General features: G+C 42.0%; 7 protein-coding genes across 7 annotated transcripts; 2 read left to right on the top strand and 5 right to left on the bottom strand.

Annotated features, from left to right (window-relative positions):
* Positions 1-3,082: 3,082 nt before the first annotated feature.
* Bfra_004990 (uncharacterized protein) lies at positions 3,083-4,296 on the top strand (the record flags this gene model as incomplete). The annotated part of the gene is made up of 2 exons (XM_037335379.1): positions 3,083-3,616; positions 3,667-4,296. 2 exons carry the CDS (start codon positions 3,083-3,085, stop codon positions 4,294-4,296), a joined length of 1,164 nt encoding a protein of 387 aa, XP_037192474.1.
* Positions 4,297-6,178: 1,882 nt separating this feature from the next.
* Bfra_004989 (uncharacterized protein) lies at positions 6,179-10,827 on the bottom strand (the record flags this gene model as incomplete). Its single annotated transcript, XM_037335378.1, has 4 exons — positions 6,179-7,047; positions 7,096-9,568; positions 9,590-9,693; positions 9,717-10,827. The coding sequence occupies 4 exons, from the start codon at positions 10,825-10,827 to the stop codon at positions 6,179-6,181; spliced, it is 4,557 nt and encodes a 1,518-aa protein (XP_037192473.1).
* An 801-nt stretch (positions 10,828-11,628) lies between these two features.
* Bfra_004988 (uncharacterized protein) lies at positions 11,629-12,899 on the bottom strand (the record flags this gene model as incomplete). The annotated part of the gene is made up of 2 exons (XM_037335377.1): positions 11,629-12,022; positions 12,517-12,899. 2 exons carry the CDS (start codon positions 12,897-12,899, stop codon positions 11,629-11,631), a joined length of 777 nt encoding a protein of 258 aa, XP_037192472.1.
* A 2,324-nt stretch (positions 12,900-15,223) lies between these two features.
* Bfra_004987 (putative sap domain-containing protein) lies at positions 15,224-16,070 on the bottom strand (the record flags this gene model as incomplete). The annotated part of the gene is made up of 2 exons (XM_037335376.1): positions 15,224-15,879; positions 15,932-16,070. The coding sequence occupies 2 exons, from the start codon at positions 16,068-16,070 to the stop codon at positions 15,224-15,226; spliced, it is 795 nt and encodes a 264-aa protein (XP_037192471.1).
* A 1,146-nt stretch (positions 16,071-17,216) lies between these two features.
* Bfra_004986 (uncharacterized protein) lies at positions 17,217-17,979 on the bottom strand (the record flags this gene model as incomplete). The annotated part of the gene is made up of 3 exons (XM_037335375.1): positions 17,217-17,476; positions 17,549-17,879; positions 17,935-17,979. The coding sequence occupies 3 exons, from the start codon at positions 17,977-17,979 to the stop codon at positions 17,217-17,219; spliced, it is 636 nt and encodes a 211-aa protein (XP_037192470.1).
* Positions 17,980-20,070: 2,091 nt separating this feature from the next.
* On the top strand, positions 20,071-22,271 carry Bfra_004985 (uncharacterized protein; the record flags this gene model as incomplete). The annotated part of the gene is made up of 3 exons (XM_037335374.1): positions 20,071-20,323; positions 20,968-21,255; positions 21,490-22,271. 3 exons carry the CDS (start codon positions 20,071-20,073, stop codon positions 22,269-22,271), a joined length of 1,323 nt encoding a protein of 440 aa, XP_037192469.1.
* Positions 22,272-22,571: 300 nt separating this feature from the next.
* Positions 22,572-25,151, bottom strand: Bfra_004984 (uncharacterized protein; the record flags this gene model as incomplete). The annotated part of the gene is made up of 6 exons (XM_037335373.1): positions 22,572-22,735; positions 22,823-23,154; positions 23,329-23,664; positions 23,846-23,873; positions 23,934-24,362; positions 25,103-25,151. 6 exons carry the CDS (start codon positions 25,149-25,151, stop codon positions 22,572-22,574), a joined length of 1,338 nt encoding a protein of 445 aa, XP_037192468.1.
* Positions 25,152-25,590: the final 439 nt, after the last annotated feature.

The raw sequence follows: 25,590 nt of genomic DNA, 5'->3' as shown, positions 1-25,590 counted from the left end.
GTTGCGATGCGTATACCTTTTTCGTTTCTTGCACAGTCTCTTTTCATTATCCTTTGCTTCTGGATACTGAGTTTATTTCGTGTAACGATCGATGTTAACGGTCGATGCCCAAATTTCCACAATATGTATTAATTTGTACACCATGAGATGCAAACCCAAGCACACAAGATTATGCTCCCAACCCGTTGCACCTAAACCGTTGCACCTACCTGTATGCACCCGGGTATGCTGCCGCATATCTGCAGCCATCCCGCAATCCCGGCCCCCACCTTCCCATCCCATCTCTCTACAGCCCGTTGGTTCCATTACGGTTCCATTACATATTCAGCTCATTTCCCCTGTCCTCCTTGCTCGCTTTGCTTACTTGGCTATAAATCATACGACGCAAACTCCTTCCTAAATAGTTCCCAAAGTCCACTTATCACTGACTTTCATGGGGTCAACAAATTCTTTGTTGCATATCGTAATTCCTCGGTCGAGTCAGTTGTTTTGAAGAAATGGGATGAGAGGTCCGGTTTTTTCGATTGGGGTGGGTCGGTATTGAATGTTTTGATTGGAGACTGATCATTCGAGTAAGGATCATGGGGCCGTGGATATGATTTTGAGTCATGAGCGGGGAGATCTCAGATTTGAGTTCTTAACATTTCGGGCGACGATAGCTCATTGGGTGTGTGGCATGAAGAACATTGCTGAACGATGGAATTTGGCTGGGTTGGTTATGGGGAATGTTGATAGATTCGTCAATGAGGGAAGATCAATTGACAAATTTGCGTAATGTGTTATACAATGATGTCGCGGCTCATCCACAAGCCCACCCAAAAGAATCTTTCTCACCTCAGCGTCAGCAAGTATCCGAGATTATTTCAGGGGCATGGTTCATGTCTCCTAGCCAATCGTCTTCATTCTCATGAGGGGGTATCTTGATTCGATCCTCTCCCAACTTTGAGAACCTTTGAAAAATTACCAGAAACAGCAACTTCATCCATTCCGGATATTCAGATGTGCAACAAACAATTCTCTCTTTCTTTATGATTGCATGATGTTGAAATTTGTGGAATTTATATGATGATGATGTTATAAAAGACTCGTGTGAGGAGTGGGGTGACACCATTTACAATGGTGGAATTTGGATGTGAGACCACCTCATGAATTTGTACGACTTTCGGTCTCTGTAGGAGATACATTCGCATAATCGCTATAATTCAGACCGAAAGCTTTGGTAGCCGGGTATTTTAGTTCAGCCTTATTGCGGATACATCTGAGCGTTCCAGGTTAAACCAATGTTTTTCGCTCACACGCGTCAACGCCCTGTGCTGTTTTGGACGCAAGTGAAGAAATGAGAAGGAGTATAATAGGGCAGCGGATGAGAGCAAATTTGAGATGTGCAACATTTCGGCTTGAGGAGACTGGAAGCAAGGTTCATTGGTTCTTCCCTCTATGCAGATGGATAGCTCTGGATACCTATGTACATGGAGCGAGCGGACTTGGGCGCAAAGAGATATGCAACAAAAAATCATGTCGACTTCAAGTGATGGTGTGCATTCTTGGAACGCTCAAAGTTTTTTTGTTGTTGTCTAGTGGCCGTACGATAGAACCTTGACGCGCGAAACACTCGAATGTATTACAATTGTCATGCCGGTAAGAGTCAAATGTTTCCTCGCGCCGTAGTTGCGAGATTACTCCTTGATAACAAAATTAGTTGCCATTGTGCAAAATAGAGCATCTCGCACTCTCTGCTCACTCAGGAGCAATAGCATATCGTGCCTGATCAAGTTATGGTTAAACGTCGGCAGTATATCGGCACTTGACAGAAATATTCCCGAATTGATCATGTGAGCTGAATCCAAACGAAACGTGACTGGGCGACAATGAATCGATGAACGTGATTCAGTCTTTTAATTCTCCATTGTTTTGGGCACTTCAAAGATAGACATTCGATACTTCCATTTAGTAGTCTATCTTGGAGATACATGACGCCCCTTCATTCACATCGTCATACACGTGCTCTTTTTCACCAGGTCCGAAATCCAAGAACACGTGGTAACATTGCTGAACGAGTCGTCACTCGGTGTTTATCTATTCCTAAGAAGGGTTATTTGCTTTCTATTGGTGAGTTACTTCGTTCTACGCTTGCAATTCTCCATACTAGGAAGACTAGGAATCAGCACAAGCTGTCAAAGGTAATCGGAGGCAAAGTATGATCATGTAGCTTGACACTGGTGAGGCTCCTTTGTGTTTAGTCTTCTACGCTAGCATTATTAGCTCGAGTCTTGCTGCAATCAGGATTTTTGTACCCCACAACTAGCTAAGGAACTTTTTTCCCGGAAAATTGAAATTTATTATTAACTCAACTACCATTGAGCCAGGCCAATATATCCCTGTTCAGCATAGCTCCTCCTCCGTCCATTTTCTCACGGGTTGGAAGTGTGATTTGTGGTGATAGGAAGGTTGAGTACGGGTTCTAGGTACCAACGATCATTGAGAAGAAGATCAGATAGCTTTTATTCATAAGAATCAAAAAATTCCACAGCGAATTCCTGGTTGGCTCTCTGATAATCTTGAGTAGCAACTGACGAATTGGAGAACACTCTTACCTTTCTACTGGTTCTCCACTGAAGATTAGCCATGACCTTGATTGAGAAGATAATTCGAGATCGAACTAAGCAGCAAAACTCCATGGATAAATGACACTTCGACGAGATTTAACGGAGCTACCAATGTCTAGTGTGCCTAGTTTGGTGCTATCTCCCACACCAACACTAGTAAACTCTATTTGGCATGGAGGTATACGCCATAAATACTAGTTCGAAAAACATCTTGTCTGGCATTCTCTGTACACCTCGTAGTCATTCCCTCGAGGCTTGCTTGAGCAAAGCTTGACTGACTAGATTCAAACTTAGTCTCAAATCGTACTTCATGAGCTGCTAGCTTTTCTTACCCATTTCTCTCGAATATATAAGTCAGATAATTCCTCTCTGCTTGCTATTTCCATCGCACCTCGACAAAGCATCCAGAACATTCTATAATCACAACAAACACTTCAAACTGCTCACAATCCAATCATCCACTGGCAAAGATCAAGATGCCGAAGAAAAGCAGCCCACGACGGGCAAAGATCGTAATTGCCAGAGTCGAGCACGAAATTAAACCTAAGCCTCCAGCTCTAAAGAGCCCGTTCGGGTCAGAGTTATGTGAATCCGTCTTTCTTAACGACCTCCTTCTCGATCGGATCTGCTCTCATCTCGAAATCAAAGATCTTACCTCGCTCCGTTGTACCACTCGAAAGTTCAAAGAGCATTACGCAAGGGTCATGAACTCTCAATGGAGTATCCACAAACAACTCTCCCACTACGTCGTTGACACTGATCAATTCAGAGCACGAATGGGAATGCATAATGTTTTCATCACTGGTCAGATCGCACTGCAATTCTTTGATCGCAATAAGACCGGTGTACCATTCAAACTACTAGATGGAAGTGATGCAGCAATGGAAATAGTAGCTAGCTCTGAAAATCACGCACAAGCTTTCGCAAACTATTTCACTGAAAAAGAGCTCTATGTTTCTGATAGATTGGGCACTTGTATGTGCTGTAGAAGGAAGGGAGGCTGTTCAAAAGTAAGGTTTCTTTTCCTATGCCTAAATAAATTTTACTGATCGTCAATCAGGTGAGACTCTATAAAAAGGTTAAAGGAGATGGTAGCATCAGGCGCATTCAGGTATCATTCCTTGAAAACGAGTGGTATCTTAGAAATGGCGGTGACCATGATTCCATTGTTAATGGTCTATACACGACAGATGCTCTCAAGCATTCATTGACCACGGCCCAAATCAACTTCATCACATGGAATAAAGCTTATTGCCTATTTCCAAACGCTCTAGCTGAGCACAAACTTGTCTCTCTCGAAACTAACGACACCGATCGTGCCAAACCGAACTCTTCATCAGATTATGTCAAACGCGGTTGGACATTGGATACGACGTGGATTGCCGAAATGGGTCGCATTGAACAAACAAAAGTTGGTTTCAGAAGAATTGGAGATTCAAAAACTTGGAAGATCAACCTGCCAAAACTCAAAGTACATAGACGGGACAGAAAGTTGCCGGACATTCTCATAGAGTGTTCGATCTTTGGCATCCGGGCTCGTGAGAGATCGGCTGGTCATGATGATGAGCGTGACCTCTTTGAAGTGCAAGCAACTAGTGGCATTTCAAAAAAATACAAATACATCTACACTTCCGCTGTGCATAATCCACGCCGCTGCTGGAAACCACTTGGTTCTGACGTGATGGATTAGTTGGGCATAAGGATATATTCAAAGGCTGGATGGAAGCTCTGTGAGATCACGCACCTTTTGTTTCGTCGATATACTGGCTAGGTATGCTTTCGTACGAAGTCTTCTTGATGTAATTACTTTAGATATGTACATAGAACTCCAATAACACAATGGAATTGAACAAAATCTGCTGCAAGTGTCTAACATCCTATCTATGTATGTGCTACACAGATAGTATTAACCATCAAAAGAATCCGATGCATCTTTCCTCAACCCCACAATCTCAATATAATACTCATTCATCACAAAGAAAGCTTCTATATACCTACAATAAGATCTCTCACAAAGAAGCCTTCAATCACACCACACATTGTCATTACCATTCCCATCCCCAAGAAATCCAAATGATTCCCGAAACAAATAAAATATTCCATTAAATTTCAAAATCCAAAAATCCAAACGCCCAAAAAAGCCCTCAGAAGAAAAAAAAAAAAAAAAAAAAAAAAAGAGAATCAGGTTCGCAATCCATCACAAACAAGAACCATCAGTTTCCCAACAATTCTCTGCAATGTATGTCTCGTCTACATCCCTTCTCTCAATCTCGTATATCTACCGAGCACACCTATCATATTAGTAATTCTCAATTGTGTTGTATCGTACTTACCTCCAACGTATTCTCATTTCGAGTTTCTCGCGAGAAAAGGGGAAAAGGAGAAGAAAGTGCATTGGGTATTTCAATCCTCGCCTGGGGAAGGAGGACTAAAAGTTCAGTTTGATACTCCAAAAGACGGACCGGGGGATAGATACCTGATGTCTGATGTTCTTGGGTTGGAATTGCATGGTATGTGATTTTTCGGAGACTTTTGGAGATGGGGAGTCAAGTTTTGCATGAGGGGAGGAGGGGTTATATGGGGATGGGGGTGGGTTGTTCTTGTTTGTTGTGATGATAATGATGTCTATGTTTGAGTATTGTTCTTTGGTTTCTTTGTTTTCGAGAATCTGCTCTTTGGAGATGGGTATCTTGTTGCTGGGGTAAGGGTTGTTAGGAGTGGGATGTAAGAAAGTTGTGAGATGGTTCTTTGTGAGAAGATGGGCGTTGGTGTTTCTTTGTCCCAGTACTCTAGATTCTGTCAGAACTTAGTACATCAACATCAACGACAATGCATATATATACCTTATTTTCAATACAAGAATGATGAATCATATTGCGGCGTATTTGGATTCAGTACAGTATTTATCTATCAGACCAATTTTGAAAGATGTATCGGTCCACCGATACTTCTGGCAGACAGCAAGATTAACAAGAAGGTGCACTTTCAATCATTCTTATCAATGATCTAACTTATAATTGATTTGTTGATTCATTCATTCATTTTCCTATATATCTACATCCAGCCAAGTAATTGGGTGCCTTCTCTTCTCTTCTCTTCTTTTATTTCCCCTTCCTACATTCCAATCAATCTTTTTCCTCAATATCTCTTATTCTCTTTTCCCCCTCCACCTCCACTTCGCCTAGCTCTTCCCACCCCGCACAATAACATTATTCCCCACCACCCCCACTACCCAAACGACTTATAAAACAAATAGCAAACTTCATAAACTCATTGTAATTCATAATCCATATTTCTTCACCCTCTTAGATCCACCTCTTCCATCCTCCTCTCACTCCATCCCATCCCATCCTATCAAAACCCCCAATCACCAAACCCGCAATCTCAGATCGCACAAAATTATAAATAAGTCAACCGGTGACCTCCATCCGAATCGAATCCAAGAAAAAAAAAGAAATCCTGTATACAAAAAATCGGGTTCGCACCCATCCAACCATCTCATGAAATTTTAAAATTTTTCCCCTCTTCCATTCTTTCATTCATTAATCATGTCTTTTTTGATAGAGTAAAAATCAAACACTATTAGTTCTCCTCCTAACCACTACCGGTTTCTGCGCATGCATAACCACCAATTTGAAACTCGCGTTCCACTTCTCGCATTCATCCAAGACCTTGATATCGGTGAAGATGCTTTTCGTTTCCTTCTCTTTTAGGTCTCCTCCCTCTTTCTCGTCGTTCTCCCTCTTGGTTTTCGATTCAAAAGCAAGTAAAGAAGCTTCATAGCATCTTCCGTACCACCATCTCCCCACTTTGGCCACCATTCGCGTAATACTCTCATCCGCAGATTCACTCTCTTCCTTCATCATTTCGGCCAAACTTCGTTCTTCTTTCTTTCCCTTTTGTCGATTAACCTCCTCGATTTCCTTCTCCTTTCCACTCCTAACCCGTTCCAATACTCCCACCACTGGGATCCCCACACGACAACTCTTCACATCCCCAAATCCTCTCGCTCCAAGTCCTCTCAAAATCATGTCTCCCAAACTGCCCAATACAACACCCTCATCTCTGTTCTTCAATCTCGTTTTGAGACCTCGCACAGCGCGACGAGTACGAGGTCCCATATTTAACATATCGAGATCGAGAAGTGTTATCTCGATGTATCCACCTGGTTTGAGTACGCGTCGAGATTCGGAGAGGATGTGATTGTAAACTTGAGTTGTGAGAGAGGAAGGGAAGCGGAAAATTACAGTGCTAAATGTAGAAGATGGGAAGGGAAATTTGGAAGTGCTGCTGAGGGGAGAAAATTGAATTTGTCGGTGGTTAGGAGGTGGAAGTAAATAGGCGGGATTCTTTGTATTGGTAGTCGGAGGAGGCGCGGTAGGGGATAGATTGTAGAATGTACAAGTCGGATAAGTTTCTGCGGCATAGAAAGACCAGTCGTCTATTTCGTGTTAGTTCCATGTCGGGAATGAGTACGAGCCAAACATACCATTGCCAAGTCCATCAATAACCAAAATGGAATGACATTTCGTCCTGGGTCCATCCATCAAATTGCCTACCTCATCCCTAGCTGGGCTAAACAACACATTCCCAAAAGTAAGCCATTTACTAACACTCATACTTCCAACTCTCAAATTGACTTGCGAAATTGGAGAATTGCTTTCTTCGGATTCAATTCTCAACAGACTAGCCCCCGAAATCCGTGATGTATTACTAGAACCGGATTTCCTCGATTCGACTATTGAAATTTGTTGAGATTTGGTGGAATGAATAGAATTGTTGCGTTTGACTAGTTCAGGAGAGAATGCTGGAGCTGTTGGCGATGGGTTCGATTCCAACATATCTTGATCTCCAACTTTCATAGTCGCGTCCACATCGATGCTAAAGCAACTCGACGCTATAGATGTAATAGCAGATCTTCGACGTGGCAATTCAGGCAATTCGCGATTAGGAAAAGGAGAAGCTTGGAGCATGGGCTTGATAGTACGGGTAGAGGGACTTTGATAAGTCTCATATTGAAACGGAACACCATAAGATGATGTTGTAGAAACAATGCGAGATTTTCTCATCGTACTTTCCGTTTCGATCAAATCGTCGTATTCGTTCCATACTTCATCTTCTACTAATGCTGAATCGGGCTCGGGGATAATTGCCGTAATCTCAGCACCATTAATTGTGCTCGAACTACTCGTCGTAGCCGTGGAATTATTCCTAGGAGACCTTCTTGGTGAAAAGGATAGAAATTCTCGTTGATACGATGGTGGGCTGCTGAATTTCGCTGGGTAACTTTCAGGGCTGGAAAATTTCGGTGGACTTGCTCCCAAAGCAACCGAATCAATATCAAATGAAGATAAATCCACGACAGGCTGTATAGTGCTCAATCGTGCAAATGGCCTCGAGAATGAGATTGGAGATGTAGCCTCAGGTCTTGCAGAGACAACCTTTGGGATTCGACCCACTTGTTGGAGGCGACTTGGTCGAATAGGTGTCACTTCTCTCTGAATTTGAGATTCTGTTTGAGTCTGAGGAACTTGTGGTGATGAAGGCACTATTAATTCCGGTGGTGAAAAAGCAACGATTGCCGGAACCATCTCTGGGAGTGAAGGTGCCATTGCTGTTTGAAGTTCTTCGATACGTCGGATGTTTTCCTTGTAATTACTAAACCTAAGCTCGTTCAATTGCTCATCAGTTAGTCCTACTACCTCGGAATCTCTCAAAATTTCCGCCAAATCCACACTATCGGTATCTTCTGGCTCATCAGAAAATTCAAACATAGCGTAGTGGGGTATCGGTTTAACAGGCTGTCTACCAATGGTAACAGGTACCGCATCAGATTTAATCTCAGTCTCTGACTTTGGTGCATGCCGATGAAAGAAATTCCACTTCCGTGGTGATCTTGCTCGCTTCTCCAATTTTGCCGGCTTACTAAGTTGGGCTTGTCTTCCACGCTCGGCTTCTTCTTCCAATTCTAGTTGTGATTCTCCAGACATTAGGCTAGGATCCAGGCTACTTATCGAAGATGAAGGAACTTTCGTTGTGATATTTAGTTGTTGAGGGATATTTATAGTTGTTGTCGCACTATTGAGACGTTGGATCGATCTTCGGAATGCAATGGATGGTTTCTTCGAATCATCTTCATCCTGGCTATCGGAAGGCCTTCTAAGTTTGGAAATACCTGTAGTAGAAGTTCTCTTACTATTTTCCTTTGGAATTGCTGATGGTTGCAAAATAGTTCTGGGCGTCTTTTGACTCAAACTAGTCTGAGAAATATTCTGATCTAGTGCAGGAAGACTAGTGTTACTCTCTGTACGACTGACAACTTCAACAATAGAGTTGCGATTTTCCTTTATAGTTCCGCCACCCGATATGATAACAGGGCTCATACGATCCCGGAAAAATGGATCCGTGGTATCCAATTGATCTTTAGATGTTGGAGCTCCACTCAAACTTCTTTCACGGGGCTTACCGGCAGTGGATCTGGTAGTAGTACGCCCACGCAGGGCATACCTGGTATATCCTTCATGGCCAGTACCTGCAGCTGGTCCTTTCTTTTGAGCTTTTTCTGTCGAGAGAGTTATTACTTCAGGGGCCGTCTTTGTCCTTCGGCCAAAAAGTCCAAAACGATGCTTTCCACTATCGACACTCGGACTTGGAGTGCGGGTTATGCGATTTCGAGAAGGCGGTCTAAGGCTCGGGATGATTCCAAGACCAGTAGGTGCTGGAGTAGGATCCTGATGTAGTGGGTGGACTGGAACTGGAGACGGGTTCCGGGATGACTCTAGTGACGCTTGAGTCATTGAAGTTTGAAGAGGGGATGATGCTGCTCTTTGTGAAGAAACGCTATTGCTTTTATTGTGTGTAAATCTCATGCCAGTAAAGTTGCTTTGGAGTACCGCAAAGTCTCCAATCTGGGACCTCAAATCGGGAGTACCATCCCTGCTAGGCCTTCTTGGGGCGAAGGTCTATCGATCATCTCTATCAACGGAACCGATGGCCTTGGAGGCGATGATATCGGAGATGAAATAGGTCCGGCGTATGATGGATTTGGAATTGCTCTGGCAGGTGATACCTTTTCTTGCGGTGACCTCTGAAATTGATTAGATGACTTACGAGGTGGTGGACTAGGTGGAAGAGAAGACAAAGACTTCTTCTTCTTATGCACCTTATCCCGAGCTTTCCCATCCGCCTTTACCGTAGAATTAGACGATGAAGAATTAACAGACTCTCGTAACGATGGTAGCCCACGTGAGTCGATGATTGCATTGTTGAGCTCATTCGATGCATCACTTTCGCGTCTCCGAGTAACAGGTGGCCTAGTCCTGGTGGGACTACTTCCTCGACGATTTGGAATGCTAGACTTGAAAGGTACAAAGATACTAGGCGATACAGATGACATCGAAGTAGGAGTTGTATCTCTACTATAAGCACTTGGACCCGGTGACTCGGAAAATCTTGTAGAAGGACTTGCACTGTATCCACTTCCACTGTATCCGCTATACCTTTTGTGGCTGGATCCTGAACTTACAAATCCTGCAGACATTGACGGAGTTGGAGGAGATATCTCGGGGGTCTTTAATTTGTAAGGAATGTTGGATCCAAACTTAGCATTCAACTCCTCACGGTGTTGTTCCGGTCTCGTTCGATATCTATCCAACTCCGGTATAATCCGTGGCGGTGCTTCCTTGATGGAAGATGAAGAAACCTTTCGAACTTGCTGTGAGGCGTCTATACGTGGTGGTCCTGGGTTCATTGAAGCTGGAGTGGTAGGCTTGGATCCAGATACATGTCCCCAATTAGCTGGAGAACTATTCGCTGTCCTAGCCGTCGTTGGCCGACTAAATTCAGCATGTTGAGCTATCGATGAGGGCTTTCTCCTCAAAACATTTCCAGACACTTTTCCATTGACGGCCGGAACCAGATGAATGGTCGAGACATCCCCGTTTGAACGAGCTCCAGGTCCTAATAGAGGTGCTGTCGTTCCTCTAGATCCGGTCTCGGATTTTGATCTCGGAACCGGCGACGGTTGTCGTATGCTTGGCCGAGGTAGCTGTGTCTGTTGATTTAACTCCAAATTTGCCCTTCTCTGCTCTCTTCTGGATTTGATGTATGCACTATCGTCTCTCGTGCCCCTCGGCTTGCTAACTTCTTGTGGCTGGGTCTGGCGTGGAACTCTTCTCTGCGATACTGTAACATTTGGCCTGGATGGTAAACCAAATTGCATATTGTTGGATGCCATGACTTCTTGCTTCAAGTAACATTCTTCAAGGAAAGGTGTGTGTGGATCCACCGGTGGTTATAAGCAGTGACAAGGGTATATTCTTGACATTTGATCTACGATATATGTAAAACAACCTTGTTCTCAATGCGAAAGTCAAGATCTTTTCAACACTAAAGCCAGTGAGTATAGTGACCGACAATGGAGGAAGTTGTAAAGTATAATACCTCTTACAACTCTCTTAGATTATCAACTCGGGGGATCTGCGTCTCACTGAAGGTTTTATTGCATAGGGATATTGAAAAGCCGAGATGGTGTGGTCGTAATGGCAGGAAATTAAGTGTGTATCCAATATACTTGGATTTGAGCACGTGAAGGCAGCAAATGGACAATGAAAAACGTATGGATCACCACCAGGGTAGGGTATCTCAGGGTATATGGATATTGAAACAAAGTAAAAGCGATAGGAAATCTCGAAAATACAACGAAAGATTAAGTTGACTATTCAAGAGTCAAAAGCAACAAAAGCAGGAAAGAGAAAGAAGAAAAGAAAGAAAAAAATGCCGATGATTTTCTTAAGAATATTTTTTTGGAATACCAGTCGTTGTGGTTGTGGTTGATAATAAAGGTCGTACCTAGCGGAAAAAGGATAGGGCCTAGAGTGTGGGGACTGTCACCGTATAGTTTTCCCGTCAAAATAATGGAGACGATTCTTTTTGAGTCGATAGAGCGATAGAGCGATAAACCATTGGCGCCGATTGGAGTTTTGGTTCCTGCAGCTCGATGGAGTCTCGACATTGGATTTATTTATTTTGGGTTGCACTTAAAGCAGAAAAGGTGCGGGACGTAATATAAAATAGCGTACGAATGAGTTTTGGGTATATGTACGTATGTGTGCGTACATGTATGGAGCATGTACCAATAGTTATTAGATTCCAACCCGAAAGAACCAAGAATTCTGGGTATGCGGTGGAGAGAGATACATGAGAGAGTCATTATGATTTCTCGATATCCTAGGAAGCTGTAGGCGGTATCATAGGCTGTTCTCCGTTCATGCCCGGTACTTGCTTGCGTTGTGGCGTTCTCGTTCTTGTGAGGTCCCATATGCTCAACCATTTGTCGGAAGGATTGGGTCTCTTTCACGGTCCATCGACATGGGCATATGTGACTGTGCCTCTGGAGTAGCCGATGAGACGAAGATCTTGATATGAATAAAGATTAGTGACCGTTAAATTGAGGCCTAAGATGTAAAACTAGTAGCGTAGAGAGGAAAAAGCAAAAAGTCCAGTCTCGTTGTGTTCTCAATTGAGTCGTTTGGAAGATCACCATTCTCGAGTCTGGTGTGAAATGTAAGGGTAAGAGTATCTGCATTGTGGAAAATAGGGAAAGGTAAGGCCAAACGGTCATGCAAGAATGGCCGATATGTACTCGAAAGCCTATGATCTGCTTCCTGGGCCTCGTTCAAAGATCCATTGGTAAACGACAAAGCTTGGTTTGGTGGTGAGGAGACAATAATTGCTTGGAAAATATACATACCTAGCTACCTAGCTACCTAGCTACCCGGCTAATCTTTTGATTGTAATTTTCTACCATACACCCGTCTATCACCTAACGAGTCAATTTTGGTTCAAGATCCGATTGAAGAGTTTTCTTCTTAAACGCCAAATCATCATTCGTCGGGTATAACAAGGTTACATTGATGAGACAGCCAGAGCAATAGATAATTGGTAGATGAGACAGCCAAAATCATGGATAATTGGTAGAGAATAGATAACATATCGTGAAAGATTGACTGGATCGACTTGGAGTGACAGTATTGTATGATTCGTGAATTCTCCCATTGGTTCACTCCTTACGATGATCGAATTATTTGATATGTAGGTACTACGATGTAGTCTCAGATTCCAAAGCGCGCTTGTTGCACACCCAGTTGGGGTTTTCTTATTTCTTTGACCATGTGCTGAGCGGGTCTTTTGCGCTTCTGCCATTCCATCGTCGTATACGTTGGTTGGTGACTTACTTGGGAAAGTTGGTAACATTGTACGTTGGTGACATTCATTCTCACCGTCCGCTGTCATTGAAGTTTGAGTGTTGTACTAAACGTTGTCAAGCGCCTTCCTTGACTAGACGACTAAGGTGCCTGCCTACTACCTATTGTCTATTGCCTGCTCTGTACATCGAACATCGAACATCGTACATCGTACACCACATCAGCTTTCAGCAACAATCCCCGTAAACTGGCCTCTCATCATCTCATGTTGTGGCCGGCTCAACACTAAGAATCCGGGGTTTAGATGAACGAGCCTATAAGACCTAATCTCAAGACGTGAACCTGGTGCTGGAGCGGCTCGAATTAACCTTTATCCTTTCCATTCCGCTTCGGAGTAATAACACCATGCTACATTGCTGTTTCTTCTGGTAGGACCAGTGCAGAACCTCTTGACCCGTCTCCCTGTATCTTCAACCATACAAAGTTCTCATCAGTATATTGATCCTGAAGGATTGACCACCTATCTACTCGAGTGGTCAAAAACAGTTGGGAATGCAATTGGATCATCAATTAGCCATACATGAACATATTAGCTCGTTAACCCTTGCTCACAATATACTGACTTGCCTATCAAGAAATCCAGCAATCTCACCGTATAAACACACAAACAGTCAGTCAACGCAATTATTTCCTATCTAAGCGTGTCGGCACACGCGATACATACTAGGGATATACAAGGATAGACAGATATCCTTACCCAACACAGCAAATTGTGCTCGTCTTACCTAGTATAGACAGATATCATTACGATCAACAAACAAAACACACACTAATCCCCAATCTCAATACACATTCCACTCCCGCATCAACTGAACTCTCCAAATCCCATTCCAAGAATCCAATCCGTACGTGCACAAATGACTCCCAAAGTAACAGTTGGCAGGTGAGGCTGAGCGTCCATACTCTCACGTTCCACCTACCGGTCTGAGAACCCCATACATACCTCTCACGCACACATACATACATACACATCTCCAAATCTTGGTACCGTAATCCCTTCCCAGACAAGCTGAAGTCTACCTACCTAGCCACTATCGTCCGCAGTAAATCCACAACACAATGGCGAAATTGCTGCGTTGTCATACCATGCGATGCAGAAAATCATCGACTGGATCGCTGGACTGTGGCGAAGTACATAATATACAACGGTACGATAGAGAAGATACATACATACGCCACATATTGAAACCAAACAATTCTCATGATTTTCTAAACTACACGACATGTTGGTTTTTTTTCTGGGTAGGCAGGTTTCTATACTATGCGTTGGCAGGCAAATTTCTCGATTTTTTCGAGAAAAAAACTCAAATTCGAATTTTTATCTTTTAGGAGAAGGGAAGAGGGGGAAAGGGAATATCAATCCATCAATCAATTCATCAATCAATCCATCAATCAAACGTGATAAAAAGATCACCCACAGAAAACCCTTTTTCCGGGCCCCAGGACCGCACCGCAACCAATTTCCAAGCCACGGGTGATGGATATCTTCCCATCGAGCAGGGTTCTAGACCATTTCATTGGACCACCTGAAGACGTACAGCTTTCCCTAACTTCGGGTCCAAAACAGTAACGTGATGCTAAGATGTATGGCTGTAAACCCAGTTACTTCTCTCCATTCTCTTCTTTCGCTTTTCTGTCTGGAACATCGATGGCGTACTAGAATTGGGAAATCGTCTGTTCTCTCATATTATTGGATAAAGAAATTGTTGATCCAAGAGACCTTTTTCCAGGCATCGGTGTGCATGTCTTTTCATGTGTGTAGATGCGGATATTTACCATTTTCTCTGCTACTCCTATCACATCTATAAAAGTCACTTGGGAATTTCCATTCGCGGTACTTGATTCCATCGAATGCATAGTGCAGATCCTTCGGGAAGCTCAAAGGATAATCGTTGGACGTCAAGATTTCAATCGACCTTCCCCTGGCACTATCGAGTGCCTATTATATCTTTTGCTCACATCACAAGTGGTTATTGGTTCCTTTTATTCTTCCCAACATTCAATATTCCAACTGTTGCATGCTCATAATGATATATTTGTCCGAGACCTGGATGGACCTTGCGCTTGAACGTTGGAAACCATTGAAATAGATAAAATACAACTGCAAAAGTCCCCGTGGAAATGGCACTTGATTAGAATGCACGGACAGAGCTTGTTTTGACGTATCTTTTGGGAAACTGAAGCGCTCACGGGATTCAAAACAAGAGAGAGAAAATGTTTCGTATCAATGGTATTCTGTAAATGATTAAAGCCGCTGCATTCCGTGGAAAATTAAAGAAAATCACTAGTATACAGGAACGCTAGCTAATCGTGTTGTTGCGATAGATAGCTATGTCATCTTCGTAGGTCCCTCTATTCAGCAGTTGCAAATCTCTTCGCTCTGGCTTCCGCCTTTGCCTTCTCAGCCGGGTTATCGGTGACACGACCTGCTGCAGGCGGTTTTGGACCGGACTTCTGCGCATTTTTGGGGCCTGGTTGTGGTCTCCTGGAGTCTGGTGTTGGTCTTTTTGAGTTTCTTCCTCCTTGTCTACCATCCTCCCGAGCTCTCTTTTGTCTTCTTTCAGGTAATGCGCTATCTAATCCCTCGACAATTTTACTGTTATCCAATCCGAATTTCTTCGCACGTTCTGCTAATTTCGCGGCCTCATCGTCCTCTGTGATACCGAATCTCTTGGCTCTTGCAGCACGTTTCTCTGCCTCCTTCTGTGCATCAGACTTCTCAATACCGGCGCTGAAATCTTGTTTTGGTGCTTCTGGTACAGGTGCGACTTCAGTTGTGGTGGGACCCGAGGCTGCGATTGCACCATCTTCAGCTGTTGGAACACCTTCGCCTCCAGTCACCTTCAAATCTGTGGTTTTGGCAGGATCGATCGCAGGTTCTTGATTCGGGACTTTTGTAGGGTTGGGGATCTCTTCTTTTCCTCCAGCAGCAGCTATCGCAGCTTCTGCGGGTGCTGGTTTCTTTTCGTCGTCTTCATCCCAATCGATTTCATCTTCTCCTGTTGTTGCTAAGAATTTTCAGCTCTGAATTCCTAGACCGCATTTTTCAATTGAACGTACCTGTAGCTTCAGCAGCTGGCGCTTTCTCGGATTCTTGTAATCTGGCGATCAAATCTGCCTTGTTGCCAGAGATAGGCAAGGACTTCTCTTGAAGGAGCTTCTTAAGCTCAGGGACCTTGAGTTGGGAATAGTCCGTCATTTTGGCGGTGTAGTTGTGCTTCAAGTTATAAAATTGGTGAGATGGTGAGAATCACAATGGCAAATCAGTATGTTGATTGAGTTGATGATTCTTGAGGTCAAAATTGTAACTGAAGTTGAGGTTATTTGATGGAATTCCTTTGGAGCCAGGAACGCGTTGAAATGGGAAATGCGACCAAGTATTTCGCGCCAACGTGTGGCTGTACCTTGATATTCTAGTACAACATGTGGCTGAAATGGCGCTCGGACCACTTTTTCTCCTTCCCCGTCCTGCCTATCACTCCACCAAATCGTACATAGCTATGGTTTCTATTATTCTATGAGCAAAATCACTTCATATATAGGACAGACAATACTCATGTACTTTTCGTTTAATATTATTTCATCCAACTCACACATCAAGCACTAGCTTACATGTGGCTCCAATTTGGGGAAAATGGCATGACCACGCGTTTGCGGAGAGTGTCTACAACAACCTCGACCGATGTTCGTGATGCCGCCACTGTGTGTAGATATCCTCCAGCGTGGGAGTGTTTCTTTCCATACTTTACTACTTAAATAGAAGAAAACTAAATCTCGGTTCCAAATCTTTGCTCTAGAGAAAATTGTGACAGAGTGGCATGATATTCTTTTCAATTCTGGCTCACTATCAAACATCCCATCAAACTACACTCGCTTACCTAGTCAAAGCTCATCCAATGCTGCTAGTCTGAAAGTTATTATTGTGAGAAGATAGGTAATAACAGTTCTTCTAGAATAGACAATACGTTTGAAGCTTTTTTCATCCTCTTGGAATCATATTCTCCTGATCAATAGCGGCACATTAAAGACATTTTCCAGTCTCAGGATACGGCTTTCACAGTTGCAGTTTCACCAAATCAAAATTGAATCGGTACATATGAACTGTTGTTGTAATTTGAATAAACTATCGTTTCTAATCTCTATTGATAGAATGACAAAACTATAGCAGGCAGAAGAAAACAATAATGGATCTATCAAATTTTAGGTCTATTATCAAAGCTTCAACTCCAAGATATCATTTCATCGCTAATGAGTGAAGATCTTTAATGTCCAAGTGGTTGATGAGTGGGTTTGCACCATGGAAGATTAGATATCAATTGAATGTGAATATTCGAATGTACGAACACTAGTGGGCCCTTTGAGACGATGAAATTGTGAAATAAATCGTTAGGCCTATCACACTAATAACGAACCATACGATCGGTATGTATTTAATCAAAGCTTTGGCACATTTCACAGCCATGCGGTAGTGTGCGATTGAATAGTCAGGCGGTTGATCTACTGGCCCTCTCTCCCTACGTAATCTTGGACGAGGAACATGGTGAAGCTCTTGTATCAGAAGGTAGCTCCTGATTAGAACATTAGGGAACTCTTCTGGTTGATATACTAAACGATACTTGCGTTAGTCATGTCTCCCCCAAAGTCTTGTGGCATTAAAGTTGGGGGAGAGTGACTTACCTACGTTGTGGAGACCGAGGAGTGTTTCCAGAACAACTCCTTGAGTTATCATTATGATCTCATTTCTCTCACGAAGACTGATGTACCTCCAAATGAAAGAGAGACCTACTTCCCTATTGTCAGAAAGCTCTTGTATAGTCACAATTGGAATCCCACGAGCAGTCACATCTCTGAGGGCTATCTTCGCAGTTTGTTGACATCGAGGCACTGGCGAACAAAATATATGGGTGATATGTTGCGCGATTATGAATCGTTCGTTTCGAAATAGGCGAGCAAGTCTGACTGCTTGTTCCTTCCCTTCATCCGTTAATAGCCCAGTGGAATCATCATGCTATAGGCGAGAAATGAGTTTGCAATTTCTATGGGTGCACATGGAATATACGTACTTGAGCATGTCTCATTACATGTATTATGGTAGTAGGGGGCGGCATGATGTCGTGAATGACGAACGACGAATTAATGTTTAGAGATCAGTGAGAGAAGATATGAAAGAATTATTGGAAAGTGGTATTGTTTATAGTACTCGAGATTTGCTCAAAGAAGACATTTTTGAGATACTGGAAAGTTCCTCGAACTTCGTTTTCACACACTTCATTGTCCAGGGATTCGAGAAAAAAATTGAAGCAACTTCGTTATTCTCCTACAGAATGGATAACGGGCATCAGATAGAATTTCACTTTCAATTTATGGCTCTGATTCGAAACGTGCGAAGTTACTCATGTCATCTATTTTCACTGTTCTAACATGCCCAAATTTTGGGTTTCTATATCGCCACTCTTTGTTGGACAGTCGCTATTCCCCTCAAAAATACTAGTTCCATGGGTTCATCTCAATAAGACGATGCTGTTTCATGTCTTTCGATAATTGTCTCAAAATACAAAGTCCTATCTTGAGGATTATGTGTGTCAGTCGAAATATTGTGTAAGACGGTTGATGTTTGAGCCCAATTTATCGTTCCCTTTCAACCAGGGGGTGCATGGACTGGCGGGACACTTCTCAACTCTCGAGATTTTCAACAAATTCATTCTTCGATTATTTGATATCAAAAATTAGAGTCTCATTGTTCAATTTCTAACAAATCATTATAATAGTTTCCAAGATATACGTATCTTTCTTCCGCTGGGGTGGAATCCGACCCCCTAACATCATACTCAAACTTCTCCGTCAAAACATCGATACGATGATTTTTTCGCTATGCTCTAGAATTGTTGTCACATTGGTTATCAATTATATACCTAACATGAACAATAAATCTAATAATTATACACCTAAAAAAGGTATTTGTCGAGATTACTAGTCACAGAGCAAGCCAACTAGTATACTACATGAACTTTAAAAATCTGATAACTTCATAATATTTTGAAAATCGATCCTTTCTAATAATTGTAAATGTGAAATTATAAAGCTAGATTAGGAGAGTAGTTTGATGATTTCAGAATTCTGGTGTTATCATCGTATATAAAACTCTACTCAATTATACCTAGGTATAATTTCCAAATTTTCTAATTGAAATGATACAGTTGCTAAGAGAGAGAGCCATGAGCATTAGATGTATTAGATAATCAAATTGACTGATGTAGTCCATTCTATTATCTATAGATTTTGGACAAATAGGTACTATGCTTGATTGAAATTGATAGTCCCGTCAGGGGTGCACATGATCAAAGGCTAAGGAGGAGAGTATAAATACAGATTCCTTGTATAGCTCAGCTCTCTTCTTTCATCATCGTTTACAAGCTCAATAAAACTATTCAATCCCTATAGTTTTTCAGATTCACTCCGTGACAAGTCTTTCTTCTACGTATCTTCTTTGGGTTTACAAAGCTGATATGGTTTATAAGTCGACACACCGATTTGAAGCATCAGATGATTGAACATTTGATGATCTATTCGATTTCTTTAGTAATGTATAAAAATTGACATATAATCTAACTCTTTGAAGTCTTTATCTTCTAACACAATATGAATAAAGCTCGCGTAAAATAGGAGTATTCATCAATATATACTTCTATGTAAAGAAGGAAGAATATTATATTAAAAAATGTCTAAAGAATATTTTGCTATAATTAACGAAGAATTCATTTAGAAATGCTAGAGAGTTGAAATGCTTCTAAGCTCTTTATTAGAATATAGTAAGAAATATTCAGATAAAAATCAATGATAGTATCTATAAAACAATCTAACTCACTAGTACTATCCAGTATTAGAGGTTTCTCAGTTAAATATGTGCGCGCGCGTATCATTACCGCGTGACACAAATGCGCTAATATACCTCCTCGAAGCAAAAAATCTCAACACAAAAGATTATTCTCGAAGAAACTGTCAATACACCAACGCACCCATTCAGCCAAGCACAAGAACAACCCAACTAACCAATCAATCCATCAACTCCTACCTCGCGAACATGAATCCCAACCAAAAAAACTCTCTCATCGTCTGCCGATGTAAAAGGCACAGTTGCCAAGCCTTTTACCGATCTTAGCAATCTTCCTGTTACCACCACTACCACTGCTCTTGTTACTATGGACCTACACATAGAACTCGAGCTTTTGAAAATTGATCAGAGCAGTACTGTTGGTCAAATCAATGGGTTAGAAGCTCAAATTGTTACTTTGAAAGAAAGAGCTTTGTTGTTACAGAAGAGAACTGAGAGATTGGAGTCTATTAATGGGGTTTCGAAAGCAGAAAGTTCTTCTGCCGCCAAGGACAGAGGATCGCTATTATCGGGTAATCAATCTGCCGTTGTAGAGAAAGAGTCATTGTCGAGTGAGAGATGTGAGTTTTCAATCTTTGAATTCCATTTCATGACTAAATTGTAGCTTTGTTACCTGCGAGATCTGTGAGAAGACGTAGGAGAGGTCGTAAGAATCCGTCAAATGTTACACACGCATCAAATCTTCCCGGTAATCATCTTCAACATGGTCGTGTTAATACTCCTGTCACGGCTCCGAATGGACGAATCCAAGGGATACCTAGATAGGTAGCTACTGATGCCGGAGTTTTAGAAGGGCACGTGAGTATAGAGTACGGTATTATATATTCTGGTAAGCAGGGCGAATCCCAAAAGAGAGTAGTATCATGTTCAGAAACCAGGCTTCAATTAGGCGAGACTTGGAAGAGCAGTCGAGGCTAGAAGCTATATAGGCCAATCATAACAATTCAATCTTGAACCGGATGATTATAAATTATTCGCACTCATTCACTATTGATGAATTAATATATGACTTGCGGAGCACTAGAGCCGCTAATAGCTCATTAGGGACCTACCGTATACCATCGACTGTACATGGTCCTAGCTTTCAAGGAACCTCCAAGTATTTCAGTCTCTACATTCCTCTTTTATAACTTCTACATTTCATTCAGAGCTTCGATTACGACAGAATCGTCTGTGTTTAAATCACTTTGATACAACACGGCAGGCTCAAAGGACGAAGCCATCTCAGGCTCGGATGTTTCCAATAATCAGGTACTCGAGGATCCTAGAGTCATGAAGAATCATGGCCACCCTTTATCTAGCAACAGTATCGATGAGCCTCAAAAGTCGATCATTAAAGCCACAAACATGCAAGCCACAGACGACTTACAGGAAAAGATTACTTGCGGAAAACACGCTACTACCGAAGAACCAACTGTTAATTTGGAACTCGCTGAAGGACCTCTTCCATGCTACTGGCGCGACATATCATCGAACCTTTTTCCCAAGCATCGTCCCATCTATGGGGACCCTGCACATAATGGAATGTGGTGCCGAAAATTTTAACGTAAGAAATACGTGAACGGCGAATACTTTTCTACTTGGGTCGAGCTTGAAAGAAGATCGTCTAATGATACATTTACATGCTTTCCCAGACTTCCTCTTAAACTACGTAGAAATATATGGCTTCACGCACTGCCAGATCCTCGCACGATAAGTCTTCATTTGGCTAACAACCTTTATTCAGGTTGTGAATGGTCGGAAGATTTGAAGTCCTTTCTAATCACCGCAACTTTGTCTTTTGACGATGATTCACGTGCGGATTTATCACCAGACTATCTTTTGTGGACATGTCGAGAATCCTCAGAGGTATATTTAAAATATTATCACCGTCTTCGAGGAGTCAGACCTATGGATGGCGAATACCATCGCCCATATGGGACTCCACGTGCCTCCTGTGTACGAGTTCAAAATGAAGGCTGGATTGACTTTGATGTCGATACTTTAGTTGCCAAGAATATCGAACGTACTTGTTACACGCTAGCGTGGCTTCAGAGCCGAGTAGATCTCTCCGGAATTACCAATCTCGCCATCTCTGAAAATCCTCTGTACGAAACTCTTGACGATCTATGGTGGAGAAATGCTGTTCCATTTCTCGTAGAAGAGCAGTTCCCTGGACTGAAGTACCTGTACTTGATTGCTAACCATGTTAAAGAGGCTGACGAATGGGAATATTCAAGGGGTCATTTCGGTCCTTTGGCAGTTGTGAAAACAACAGACGTCAGGTTCATGAACGAGCTAAAACGTGTCATACAAATCGAACGACTCGCACTCCCTATGTTCTATATTTATATGCAGAAGAGTCTCTCTACATATTCAAGCAAGCTATGGAACATTGTGGAGAGATTAAGTGTAAGATTCGTCTATGCTATTAACGATGGCTGTCTGCAGGAAGCCGAAGGCTATAGTTTCTCGATTGGGTGGTCTGGGGGTTTGATATCGACTATCTTTCAGATTCCTCTTAGCTAAGCATTTACTTTCACCCACAGCTTGGTGCTGGCAATCTTGCAAATGTTTCACCCATGACTTGTAGACGTAGACTGGTGTCGACAACCTTAACTATGGTTCAGCCCATCTCAGCATTCGATCGTGGTTTAATACATCACATGTAGATCTACCCAGCTCAGTGTTCACGCGTTGATAGAGTATTCAAATGATTTAAATTGATGAATTGTTTCTGAACTATGAAGGCTTGCATCTAAGTAGTCTAGCAATCTACGATATTGGGTATCATGGACCTATCTCAGTATGACACAGAAGAACATTTAATTATTTTACTGTCCCCATTCCCTTCCGAGTTGCATTACTCCATATCTTGAATCGTTCTTGGATCATTCCATGGCCATCTATCAATTCAAATCTTGTGGTCGATTCATATTCCCCGTGTTGCTCCTTCCCACCATAACTATCGTAGAATATTCCATCTTTGTATACTGGCAAGTTGTCAATTCAACCCTCAAAGTATAGGCTTATGGTACCACGGCAACTTTCAGCGCGAGTGATCTGTGAAAGTGAATTACCTCCTGGGTCTTTTTGATTGCGAGAATCTCTGTTTATGATGTAGAAGTCGTAGTCTGGATGAAAATTGATGAGGAATGATGTCTCAAACTCAATGCCTCCCCAATAATCCGGGTTGTTTTGAATTCGCTCCAGATACTGACTTTTGTAGATCATGCTATGGTTTAGCGCCGATTGACCCCCATGAGATGGGTTTCGAACAAAGCCGCCGAGATCCTCGTGGTAGTGACCGTTTTCAATACACTCTACCAGAGAATCGATAGTATCAGCATTGATAGGTTGCAAGCAGTTGATCGACAGCGGGCTCAAGTCAAGTTCTCCTTGGTTAACATATCTGTCAACTCTGCAAGTATTTTGCATCAAAGTAAATTACTTCAAATGAGGAAATAGTGTTTCAATATGCTTCCATAGATGAGAGAGTAGCCCTCCGAAACCATCCCGTCCAGTGATAAGGTCGTTGAATTACTCAACCTCGCTAGTATAGATAGATAACCTAGTTATAACCGACAGGTTCAAGTGCATGTTGAAGAGCAGTAAGTCCTCCATGATATCCTGCAAGTTGCGAATAACTAACGTATCGCTCTTGTTATCAATGTAACGTCTTGACGATGCATGAAATGTTGAGTGCCTGGAATTGATAGTGCCATCTAATATAACTTCATTGCCGGGAAGGCTCTGAAGATTCATAATGCTATAGTGTTCGAGGAAGGAATCATGTGACTCGCGACAGACAAGTAAAAGTTGGTCTGGAAAGAGATACCCCGCGCCAGTCTTCTTTATTGTTCGCCAAATCTCAGCGGATACAAGTTCAGAGCCTCTAAGAAAAGAAACATGATCTGATTCCCTGTAAAGAATCAGTTCCACCAAGCATAGTTCCGGCAGTGCGTAGAACCAGATTCTTCGACGCATTTCGAGTGGTGATTTTGGAAAGCAATCAAACTTTCTCAAAATGCCTGAAGCTGTGTCGCCTCATAAAATTTTCCCAATATCCACAGATTGAGTCTAGAAACTCCCACTGCTTATACTTATTCACACGCGCATGTTCCCAGTCCACTAAAGACGTTAGTCCGGGTACTACAGCAAAAATTTAAGAATGGATGAGAAGTAAGGTACATTTGAAATCTTGATCCACCATGGCTAATCGATCTAATGCCATCTCCTCTTGCATTGTATCCTGGTTCGCGATGGCTGCTTGATCAGATATACCTGTGCATAGCTCCGTATTCTGAATGTTGATGATCTCTGAAAGTCTCGTGTCTTCTTGTAATTGTGCTTGGCTTACCGTCTTAGCATCGCGGTCTGCAAATGTTGAATTAATGGTGACCGCTGAATGGATAGGATCAGGACTTTCTGGCGGCTCAACTGCCTCGTTATCCGCAACAGTTGTTTGAAATGCAAGTTCCGTCACGTCGTTGATTCTGAAATGAAAGACCCGAGAATCTGGACACAAGATCTGATGGAATTTTCTTAAGGTAGTATGGAGGAAGACAAGGTCATTGATTCGAAGAGGTATTTCGAAAGCAGTAGATTTGGTTCTAGGCACTGTTCTATGAAGAGTATTGAATGACGTTGAAGGTGTATGCCTACTGTATTAGATTTACCGAGGGCGCTAGTCTTGTAGGAATCCCCCCATAATGATTCATTTTTTTTCCCTATACACTGTTCATTGGTGAATATACGGACCAACAGAAACACTACAAGGTTTGATTTATAATATTCTTTGAAATATCGGTTCATTTCAAATGCCTCGAGAAATATTATGATGATTCATTTATAAGATGGATTCGAATATCAAAAAATTGAAGAATGAATTTATTATAAATTTTGAAAATTGAGAAGTGTCCTGTTAGTCCATACACCCGCCGGTAGTCTATCCTCATAAACAGAATAAAATACTGACAACTGGGACCCACATATCAGGTGCTGCATCACTTGCAATCTAGTCATACAAGCAGCCGTGGAGCTTCTTGATGCCTTTTAGAATATGTTCAAATTAGGATGGGATGAAAATATTGAATAGAAAGAACATTCTTAATCACAGTACCTATCAAACGCCGATTGTGTGACCTATGAAGTGCATTGGTGCGAATGCTTAAGAAGGCTACCTAGATAATATCTTGTTTATCATAATAATAGTAGTGAATAGATTGCCATGCTGTCGTGTTATGTTTCTCATATTATACTCATGCTTCCTGAGATTTGGAGTATCTCTCTTACTATAACCTCAGAAACATATGAAGTGAACCAATACATGATTGAAATATATGATTTACGTTCAATACCCCGGACTAGAAGAGTAGACATTGTCAATGTTCGAAATCCATTCTGCATATGGATGCGATGAAAAAGACAATTGGCAAACCTCAAAACTTCCAATATCGATACGGAAGCCGGCGGATGTTCAATTGTCTCCTCCTTCGGATGTGTATTAGCTAGTATATTAACGCGATAAGTCTGTCATTCTAATATCGAAAATTCTACTACTTATATGCTGCAGGAGACTGGAAGATTGATACGTCGTTCAAGTATTGAGTCTGTGATTGCGATTACTGGTAGCAGACCTATTCTATGAAAGATCATAATTGAAAAAACACATACACAAGTTAGATTTCCAATGAATGAATGAACAATTTGATCATTTTACATGTTTTTTTTTAGATCTTCTGTCAAAACCTCCGTCAGAACCTCACGGTAAAGTATGGATGTCCACCTGGAGTACTACGCACAATTGAAACTTCTGTCCAAATCGACCAAGCTTGAATAAGAAGAA

Source organism: Botrytis fragariae (genome assembly GCF_013461495.1).
Source record: "Botrytis fragariae strain BVB16 chromosome Unknown tig00000054, whole genome shotgun sequence".
Classification (NCBI taxonomy): Eukaryota; Fungi; Ascomycota; class Leotiomycetes; order Helotiales; family Sclerotiniaceae; genus Botrytis; species Botrytis fragariae.
This window is presented reverse-complemented; position numbering and strand designations above follow the sequence as displayed.